The 11,391-nt window shown below is 33.9% G+C and overlaps 1 protein-coding gene across 1 annotated transcript in view; it reads right to left on the reverse strand.

The window, feature by feature from the left end:
- The window catches only part of LOC111700398 (uncharacterized), a 25,485-nt gene that overhangs the window by 7,085 nt on the left and 7,009 nt on the right, over nucleotides 1-11,391 (reverse strand). Inside the window, exons 3-7 of the mRNA XM_023471284.1 lie at nucleotides 11,243-11,298; nucleotides 7,996-8,064; nucleotides 3,307-3,411; nucleotides 3,024-3,080; nucleotides 860-2,351 (exon numbers count right to left, since the gene is read on the reverse strand). Of these exons, the coding sequence (XP_023327052.1) occupies nucleotides 860-2,012 (1,153 nt within the window). The 5' untranslated portion in view covers nucleotides 2,013-2,351; nucleotides 3,024-3,080; nucleotides 3,307-3,411; nucleotides 7,996-8,064; nucleotides 11,243-11,298. The remainder of the gene's footprint in view (nucleotides 1-859; nucleotides 2,352-3,023; nucleotides 3,081-3,306; nucleotides 3,412-7,995; nucleotides 8,065-11,242; nucleotides 11,299-11,391) is intronic.

Consider the following 11,391-nt stretch of genomic DNA (forward strand, 5'->3'; position numbering starts at 1 on the left):
CTTTTACCTTCCCATTTCTATCTTCCCCCTTCTACCTTCCACCTTCTACCTTCCCCCTTCTACCTTCCCCCTTCTTTGCCTTCTTCCCCTCCGGTCTCTCGTTCACCTTTTCTTTACCTGCTTACTCTCTCTACTTTATCTCCTATCTTCTACCTTTAGTCTTCCCTCCATAACCTTCCCCTTCCTACTTTACCTTCTGCCTTCTTTTTCTTCCTTCTTTACCTTCCCCTTACTATTTTATCTTAATTTTACCCTCTTCCACTCCATCCTTTACCTTCCCATTCTAACTGTTTCTTCTCCCTTTTATAATCTTCCCCTTTAAACTTATTTCCCATCACTTCCTATACCTCTCTTTTCTACATTTTCCTCCCATCTTGATATCATTCCTGTTTCTTTCCCACACTACCTTCTTTCCCCTTCTCTTCTGTTCTATTCTTCCATTTTTTCTTTTTGAATTGTTCTTAACCTGTTCTATTTTTTCCAAAAAGAAATTTTTCATTCCATTACCCATTAATCTTTTACGATATTTCAACCTCAATCTTATCATTCTCTAAACGTCCCCTAGATTTTTGTATGCCCTAAATCTTTATGTTAAGATTAAATTCAAATTTTCTTCATCCCTTAAATTCTCCCTCCCACCTTCCAAACCCCTCTTCCCCCCCCCCTCATCCCTCCACAATCACCAATTTGTAAAGCGGAGTCAAAGCTGAAAATAGAGATTAAGATTTCATCTTTATGGTATTTTATATCCTCGTCTTCTAGTCAGCTCATGGCTGCAGGTTGAGACAATATTGTTTATATATGGAGCTGAAGGAAACAAGAACATATGGACAGTTCAGGGTTACAGATCAAACCATACCTTGCTCATTTGGAGTTTCTTCATAATCATTCTCCTTGTATCCATGTTCTTCATATCCGTTCTTTTTATATCCATGTTTTTCATATCCATTCTCCTCGAAGTGATTTTCTTTGCATGCATTCTCTGCATATCCATTTTCTTTGTATCCATTCTTTGCATATTCGTTCTCTTTGTATCCATTCTCTTTGTATCCATTTTCTTTGAATCCATTATGTGAATATCCATTTTCTATGTATCCATTCTCTGCATATCCATTGTCTTTGTATCCATTCTCTGCATATCCGTTTTCTTTGTATCCATTCTCTGCATATCTTTTCTCTCTATATCCATTCTCCATGTGCCCATTTTCTTTGCATTCATTTTCATTGTTGACATTCTTTTTACGTACATTTTCATGGTGTCCATTACTGTGACCTCTCTTCATGTACCCATTTCCAATCAAAGCATTTTCATGGTTACTTTTTATCGAACCCCCATTCTCCTTGTTTAGAGTTAGATCTCTGTGAAAAGGGTTGCTGTTCCTTGTATTTCTCTCCTGGGAGGTTTTCTGGTGTTCTGCCACTAGACTCAATCTTCTTCTACTTGTAGAGAGTGTTTCAGCTTGAAGACTCAGTCTTTTTTCCGTCTGTCTTGAGTTCTTACTCACAGATGAACGCGATCTGTATACGACCTCCCCCTCCAGACAGCTGTCAATGTCTTCCACTGTGTACCCACCCTCTACTGGTTTACTTGAATTAATATCCGCCTGTTTGTAGCCTGTCTCATTAGCTGATCTATCACATGGACTGAGTGTACTATTGCGGAAGAAAAGAGGTACTGACTGTTCAGATCTCCTACTGGTTCCAGTAAATCCTGCGGTAGAGTGGAACCGTGATAATCCTTTATAGCTTACTGGGGCCTCCACCCTTTCCAACCCAAGGGGAATTATTCCAGTTTTTAAAGCTTCTACATCTGGTATTTCATCTCGAGGTTTTGAATCACTGGTTCGAAGCTCTTCAGTCTCCATGTAAAGGTTTAACCTGGATCCTGTCGAGTCTAAACTGCTTGTCTTGGACTCTGCAGCTGTAGAGCTACATCTGGAACCTGCAGACTGTAAGCTGCTGGATTTAGAATGCAACACTTGGTAGTTTATTTGGTTAGAGCTGCCCTGCATATTTAGGGAGGAGTATGGATGCTCAAGTGAATTGTTGTGAAAGCTCAATGGTTCATAAAGACTTGATACTCCGGAGTCACTCTCGTAGAAGTTACCGCTCTCCTCCCCAACCTCCCTTCCCTCCCGACCCCGCAGTAAAGTTCCTTTGGGAGAATACAGTTCACGTCTCTGAAATAAAAACTCACTCTTAGACCCATACAGTTCGTTTTTATGTGCATAAAGATCATTTTTTGATCCGTAGATATCCTGTTGGGCATTAAAGAGGTCGGATCTAGAACCAAAGAAGTCCAGTCTTCGTGGAGGCCTCTCCTTCTGCTCAAACACCAAGGAACGAGGGCTCTAAACAAACAAAGGTTATAAATGCAACAAGCCATCAACATGTTGGTGGTCTCCAATATTTTGTGTTGCGTAATTATAATGCACTTTATACTGATGATGAGGTTGAAAATGAGATCCTAAAAGATCAACTATCTTAATCACTTCAACATATGAAATAGCAGAATTCTTTCTGAAAGTTTAGAACATTATGGTACTGCAAAAGATAAGTTGGTAATTGGTTAATAAGGTTAAAATTCAATTTGGGAAAGTTTTAGCTGGGTTATGAATGGGTACATTGATTTAATTGGGATAAAATTAGCTGTTTAAATAAAGAAGCTAGCTATAGATCTAGTCTAAGTTATAAAGCTAGCAAGGGCCTAAGTGTAATAAAGCTAGCTAGGTTAGAGCAAAATCTGATGACGCTAGCTAGGGTGGTATACACATACAACGCTTGTTCTATTGAACTTGCTTCGCCTAATTAAGTTATTACAAAGGAGGGATGACAGCGCACCTTTTTGCGAGCTTGAGTTTTTATCAAAAATATGACAGGTCTTTTAAACTTATAGAAGTATCCGTATATATTATGTGGGTTTATATAAAGGATAAATCTGACTATTGCATCATGCTGTTTCAGAATTATTTGTGCAAAAAATAGGTCAGTGTAGCAGTGGAGCAATCTATCCAATTATTTACCTGGTTTACAGTTTCGTAGATATCCCCACTGTCCCCTTCAACACATTCAGACAAGGTCTAAAACAAAATATCAATAAATAAATAAATGAAATAATATCAAATAATTAATTGAATTAATAAATAAAATAAAATTTTTAAAATCAGAAAAATATTTTTTGATTTAAACATGTAAACAATGCATGTTGTACAAGTAAAGAAGTGAACAAGAGTACACAGATACATGTTGAATAAAAGAAGAAATAATTATAAAATTAACTCAAAGTATACATATATATTTATTTACATTTGTGTATAGAGTAGGTAGAAGTAGTGAAGGTATACTTCTACTACAAGACACGCCTCCTGCCCCTCCTCCTCCTCCTCTTCTTTCATCTGCTCCACCCTTCTTCTAAATACGAAAACTGTTATGATATTTGTTTCAAATAGAGAGGGTTTCATTTATTAGAATTTCATGTGGAAGCATATATTAAAAGATTGTTGTGTGGAATGTGGAAGTATGGTGTGAATTATGGAATTGTGCTGTGGACAAGAGAAGTATATTGTGGAAGTTTGGCGTGGAATGTGGAAGTTATAGTGTGGCATGTGGAAGAAAAGTACGGAATATGTAAGTGTAGTATGGAATGTGGGTGTATAGTGTGGAATGTGGAAGTGCAGTGTGGAATGTGGGTGTATACTGTATGATACTCTAGTATAATATAAAATTGAAGTGATTATAATCCGTCGCCTTGAACCCTTGCTTTTATTCCCATTAACCTATTCTAGCACACACAAAACCATTCTGGTTACACCTTGTATCTATCTTTTGATCTAAAGGGACTGTACACCTCCTATCTATATTTAGATATAAAGGGACTGTACACCTCGTATCTATCTTAAGATCTAAAGGGACTGTGCACCTCCTATCTATCTTTAGATATAAAGGGACTGTACACCTCGTATCTATCTTTAGATATAAAGGGACTGTACACCTCGTATCTATCTTTAGATATAAAGGGACTGTACACCTCGTATCTATCTTTAGATCTAAAGTGACTGTTCACCTCCTATCTATCTTTAGATCTAAAGGGACTGTACACCTCCTATCTATCTTTAGATCTAAAGGGACTGTACACCTCCTATCTATCTTTAGATATAAAGGGACTGTACACCTCCTATCTATCTTTAGATATAAAGGGACTGTACACCTCGTATCTATCTTTAGATCTAAAGGGACTGTACACCTCCTATCTATATTTAGATATAAAGGGACTGTACACCTCCTATCTATCTTTAGATCTAAAAGGACTGTACACCTCCTATCTATCTTTAGATCTAAAGGGACTGTACACCTCCTATCTATCTTTAGATATAAAGGGACTGTACACCTCGTATCTATCTTTAGATCTAAAGGGACTGTACACCTCCTATCTATCTTTAGATATAAAGGGACTGTACACCTCGTATCTATCTTTAGATCTAAAGGGACTGTACACCTCCTATCTATCTTTAGATATAAAGGGACTGTACACCTCGTATCTATCTTTAGATCTAAAGGGACTGTACACCTCCTATCTATCTTTAGATATAAAGGGACTGTACACCTCGTATCTATCTTTAGATCTAAAGGGACTGTACACCTCGTATCTATCTTTAGATATAAAGGGACTGTACACCTCGTATCTATCTTTAGATCTAAAGGGACTGTACACCTCGTATCTATCTTTAGATATAAAGGGACTGTACACCTCGTATCTATCTTTTAAAGGGACTGTACACCACGTATCTATCTTTTAAAGGGACTGTACACCACGTATCTATCTTTTAAAGGGACTGTCAACGTAATTTCATGGAAAACTCTATATTTATATTTCAGGCCCAGTTCACTAAACGGTACCATATTAACCCTTTATATTTTTTGTCGTTTTTCGCAGAAAAATGTAGCAACTTAAGTTTTCTGAAAACAAATTAACGATTCCGTTCTTTATTTCTAGTAAAAAATGTTGCCATTTTCGATTAAGATATGTCCAAAAATGTTGAAGGAGACATTTTAAGAAACAATCAGTTACAATTCATAAAAATCCTTATCAAAAATGTTTAATAAAAAAAGGTGACAGCAATCAAACCACCATCTTCTGGTTACCACTGATATATATATCTATGTATCTTAACCCCTCCATATTAATAGATTATAATTCCCCCCAATAAAACCTGAAATATTGGGAGGGATTCGGAAAAGTATGAATTCCCCTTAGGTACAATAAATCTGTATTTGTCAACAGAAAATAGGGAAATAGATTTTTTATTGCCCCCACTGTGTGTCCGTGACAAAAGGGACAACTTTGGGAGAAGGGAGGCTGCAGGGAGTCCTTCCCACTCATTTCATTGACCACCCTTAGGAGTTAGGATTCCATTTTTCCTGTTAAAAATGTCCCCCCCCCCCCCCTATAACAACACCATGAATTGCTTTTGTGCCCGTAAGGGATATATGTGTTTATGTGCGGGCATTAAATCATCGTATTGAGTTTATGTCTTCCACCCAATGATTAAACTAAACTATAGTCAAGGGTATATCTATAATAAATCCTAAAGAATATTCAAGCCATAGATAACACAGATAAAAGTAATGTTGTTCTTTTGTTAATTTTGTTCATTACAGTCTCTTCGTGTAAAATATCTTAAAGTTTGTATTTAATATATTGGGATTGGACAATGTTTATTCTACCAAAATATTAAAGCCTTAATGAGACTTGAACTGACCTCCCTAGCTGTATGTCCGATTTACAATGGTAACTTTCTATTTGGAAAAGTGTTGAACCTTTTAATAAAAAATATAATTTTGCAAAGATTTTCACATTTTTGATACGCTTCTAGATTTAAATCCAAAAAGTGTAGTATATATTACTTCTATCTCTGTATTCTGTGATTGACCGTATAAAGCAAACACAGTACACACCACTACAGTTTTTAGATATATATATATATAACGATATATAATCTTTATATTCAAGCAATAACGAGGCAGTTTATAGTTAACAAAGCAATAACTACAACAGGGAGTCTTAGCATTAACGTTTAACTGTTATTATCTGTTAAACTCAATCTAACACTAGGGTTGTTCATTAACGTTTAACTGTTATTATCTGTTAAACTCAATCTAACACTAGGGTTGTTCATTAACGTTTAACTGTTATTATCTGTTAAACTCAATCTAACACTAGGGTTGTTCATTAACGTTTAATTGTTATCATCTGTTAAACTCAATCTAACACTAGGGCTGTTTTAATAAAGATTATACCGAAAATGGCAGAGCTCTTTCAAATAAAATAAATAAAATTAGAAAATGATTTAAAAACTTTTTTGATTTTTTATTGCGGGAGTTTTAACATTTCTTTAATATTGATTAATAAATCCTGACTTCAAAGCCAAACTATCAATTTAATGATCAATTTAAAAAATAAACTTTTGGGATGATTAGTTTTACGATTTTGTTCTTGATCGAATACTATTAGACTTTTGCTTTAAATATGTTGCTTTGGTTTGCAAAAATACTTTAAATATATATAGTTTTTTTTTCTCGAAAAGCTTTCTACTTTTTTCAAAGATAATAATGGTTGGTAAGAAACCAAATATTTGACTGTCATAGGTCAGCGCCTCTTAAAAAGATATTAATAAAAAATTGTATCTCTAATAACGGAAAAGTATATAGTAGGCCTGGGAATCTATTTATATCTTTTCTCAGATACTATTTACGCAGACCTGTCAAATCTGATTTGAAAATTACATAATTTGCAGAGAAAAGATGTTTTGAAAACTTTCCACGGTTTAATCAATAAATAAATAGCGAAGGTTAAACTATTTGTTGTGCTGGGTTGTGTTGAAGATAGATTAGAGAAGAATCAGATTTTTTTCTAAAGATTTTAAGTTAATTGAGTAAGTTTTAAGATATATTTCTAGATTCACTAGAAGATGGCATTTAAATATATAATAGATATATAGAAAAATGAAAAGATAGATGAATAGATATATAAAACGAAAGATAAATAGATGAATATATAGGTGATGGATAGATGTATAGATATATACATATAGATATGTAGAATAGATTGATGAATTAATAGATGAATAGATAGATGAGTACATATCTCATAGATTAATGATAGATAGATAGATAGACATACACTTGATAAATGATAGGGTTATAGATAGGTATGAACATGTATAATGGATACGAGATTTCAATTTCAATTTTCATGAATTTTAACAATGTATTTAGATGTATCTATGTATAGTTGAAATTGAAAACAGAAGATTGAAAGAGAAAAAGTAATCTAAATAAAACTGTAAATCAAAAAGTATAAACCTCGAAATGAAATTTGATCCGTTAAAAGAATGTAATGTACGTGTGTATTTTCAAATTATTGATATTGTTTATCAGTTTTTAACATCATTCACATCATTTGGTAATTTGATTCCTCACTACACTACACTACACTTCACTAACACTACACTACACTACACTACACTACACTACACTACACTACACTACACTACACTACACTACACTACACTACACTACACTGCACTACACTACACTACACTACACTACACTACACTACACTACACTACACTACACTACACTACACTACACTTTAAATGCCAAAGCATCTAAATTTACGACATGAAGACAGCACATAATATAATTTGCAAAATTTACACGAGATTTTATGCAACAAATTTTGAGAGTATAAAACAATTAAATTAACCATACGTTGTAAAATTGTAGTTTACAAATGAAATCGACAATACTTTGTCTCATTCTATAATTTTTATCATTTAGTGGAACTTTTAAATTTTGTATAATTTTAATTGCTAAACATTAAAATCACATTTTGTAAATTTTTTAGGAACATGATGGATAATGAAAGACTCTATAGAGGGGGAGGGGGGGTAATAATCCCCCCCCCCCAAAATGGTAACTTTTAAATAAACTTACCCTTCCAACTGAGACTATAGATTGAGATGATTGGTAGAAATCTCGAGTTTTTATTGATTTATTCAGCGCCTACCATCAAAAATGCATTCTTATATCTTTCGGGTTATACTTTAAACTCAATTAATCAAGTCATCAATTTATTAGAAATATGGCTCAGTGCACCAGGATAAGAAAAAAACCTAAAATTTTAGCGGTAATGTATACAAAAGTCCTGAAATCTGCGAAAAAAAGCACAAAGTTTGCATTAAATAACATATGGGGAAAGTAGAAAAAGAATGACAGGATTTAGTGAAATTGAGCAAATCACCATTTTCATTTTGAGACTAAAATATCAATATATCATTTCCAACCCCCTTTTACAAATAGTCATTTCAACCGTAAACTTCTGCAGAGATACAGAAATAACGAAACACAGAGATGCAGAGATATAGAGATACAAAAAACAGACATCTAGAGAAACTGAGATACAGAGATACAGAAATATACAGACATAGAGAAACAAAGATGTATTGATAAAGGGCACACCGGACTGACCAGAGTGAACAGCATTCGGTTTCTTCTATTTGAAATCAAACGTGTTTTGGTCTTTCAATAATCATTTACTTTACGGATTTGTTTATTTTATACATTTTTATTCAAAATGCATATGCCAACAAAAAAGTATTTAAGAAGAAAGGCTAACAAATTGTGTTTAATGGGTCAAATTGTGATCAATAGGCACAATTGTGTTTAATGGGTCAAATTGTGATCGAAAGTCACAGCTTTCTGGAATATTGACAGAACCGGTAAATCCACGTGAGGGATATAGATAAACAGAGATACATATAAACAGAGATACAGATAAACATAGATACAGAGAAACAGAGATTTAGAGATACAGATAAACAGAGATACAGATAAACATAGATACAGAGAAACAGAGATTCAGAGATACAGATAATTAAATAGAGATACAGAGAAACAGAGAAACAGAGAAACAGAGATACAGAGAAACAGAGATACAGAGAAACAGAGATACAGAGAAACAGAGATACAGAGAAATAGAGATACAGAGAAACAGAGATACAGAGAAACAGAGATACAGAGAAACAGAGATACAGAGAAACAGAGATACAGAGAAACAGAGATACAGAGAAAGAGAGAAATAGAGAAACAGAGAAACAGAGAAACAGAGATACAGAGAAACAGAGATACAGAGAAACAGAGATACAGAGAAACAGAGATACAGAGAAATAGAGATACAGAGAAATAGAGATACAGAGATACAGAGATACTGAGAAACAGAGATACAGAGATACACAAATACAGGGATACAGAGATATAGAAATATAAAGACACAGAGATTCAGAGATACCGAGATACAGAGATACAAAGTTACTGAGATCCAGAGATACAGAGATAAAGAGGTAAAGAGATACAGAGATAAAGAGATACAGAGATAAAGATACAGAGATGCAGAGATACAGAGATAAAGAGATATAAAGATAAAGAGATACAGAGATATTATAAGATACAGAGATGCAAAGATACAGAGATTCAGAGACACGAGTATAGAGATAACCAGGTAAAGAATAGAAAACTAATAATTGATGAATAAATATTTATTGATAAAGGATGAATAGATGAATAATGTTGGTATGCGGAAGGGCTTTGGAGTTTATAATCGTAACAATTATGTTTTTGCTTTGACACTCCCCCCCCCGCTCCCTTCTTCCACCTTGGTCTGACCCCCCCCCATCCCTCTGGTCTGATTCCCCCCCTCTCACAAACTGGCCTGATTGCTAAGTATACGCAAATTCCATAACGGGTATCAACACATTGAAGGACCTTACGCACATATCTACGCAGTATTCACACATTCCTACGCTAATTTGATATCATTATTGTGGAGGGGGGAGGGTGCTGCTCATCAATAAGGGTGTATTGCTGAATAACCCAGCATGTAAATATGCGATGAATGGAAAAAGGAAGAATTATAAACATTCTTAGATTCCTCTATTCTCAATTCTCTTTTCCAAAATCTCAATCTTCAATTGCAATTCTCAATTTCCTATTCTCAATTTTCAAATTCTAACTCTCAATTCTCTATTTATTTTTTTTCTTTAATCTCAATTCTCAATTCTTTATTCCTAATTCTCAATTTTCTTTCCAAATCCACGAATGCAGAATAGAGCATTCATAATTACTAAGAGAATAGCTAGTTAAGAATAGAGAATTTTCTTTAACAAACTGAAGAATGAAGAAGAGAAAAGAAAAAAATGAGATTTGACGTTCTTTTTTTATCGAAATGATGTCACATGACCCCCCTCCCGGCCCGTATTACACTGTTTAGCATAATACTGTCTGAGGGATGATTGTAAATACTTGAATGAAGAGCAAACTACAAAACAGTTTAGAATAAATAGTTTCACAGTGGAGTGTATGGATGGGGTTGCCAAGTGCGGGGGATACGTGGATGAATGTTCGTACAGTTAGTCTCTGTTGACACGAGCCAGATATTTTGAAATTTTCATTGTTTTGCTAGTTAAATCTAATAGCTTAACCCTATTCCGACTGAACTCCCCCCCCCCCCTTAATTTCCTTATTGTGATACAAATCTATAACATATAATACATTTTTGGAAAGCCCTTGGGGTCACTTAAATAATTAGCAAAACAATTTAAAATTTTGCTAAATTTTAAATATTTATTGAAAAATCTAATTTTTCAGCGAACTATAATAAATTATACATTTTTGAAAGCCCAGCAAATTTTAATATGCAAAAATATTTGCAACATTTTCAAAACCAAAATGTGTGTTCTAGAAAAACTAAAAATGTGCAAATTCCCTTTTAAAGCGTCTGTGCAAAAATCTACGCAAAATTTCTTTGCAGAAATAGTGCAATCTGCTTTCTTGTGTTGTAGGCTTTCCAAAGAGCTACACACACAATGTTCTAATCGAATGACTTAAAATAGGTCAAAGTTTGGATTTAGTCTGGTAAGGGTAAAATAAGGCATTCAGGCATGATGTTTGTGGACTCAGGCAGTAGGTATAAAAGCCCAGCTTTTAGCCAAAAGGGAGAGGCATGTATTAGTTAGAAAAGTAAAAAAAAATGAACAGCCTCAACTTAGAATCTCAAATTTCTCTAATCAAAATTTTAGGAAAATTGTTCAAGGGGTTCATGAGTTATGATCGGACAAACAAACAAACTTACAAATTTATATAATAGAGAGATTAGGATATATATAGTTTAGAATGCAAAATTTTCCTGTTGGCTGGATTGTCGTCGTAGTCTCTTTAGGGTATCAGAGGTCAAGCTAGAACCTAAACAATAATAATGATAATAATAATAATAATAATAATAATAACAATGATAATGATAATAATTATAATAATAACAATAATAATAATAATAAT

This window comes from Eurytemora carolleeae, unplaced genomic scaffold, assembly GCF_000591075.1.
Source record: "Eurytemora carolleeae unplaced genomic scaffold, Eaff_2.0 scaffold352, whole genome shotgun sequence".
Taxonomy (NCBI): domain Eukaryota; kingdom Metazoa; phylum Arthropoda; class Copepoda; order Calanoida; family Temoridae; genus Eurytemora; species Eurytemora carolleeae.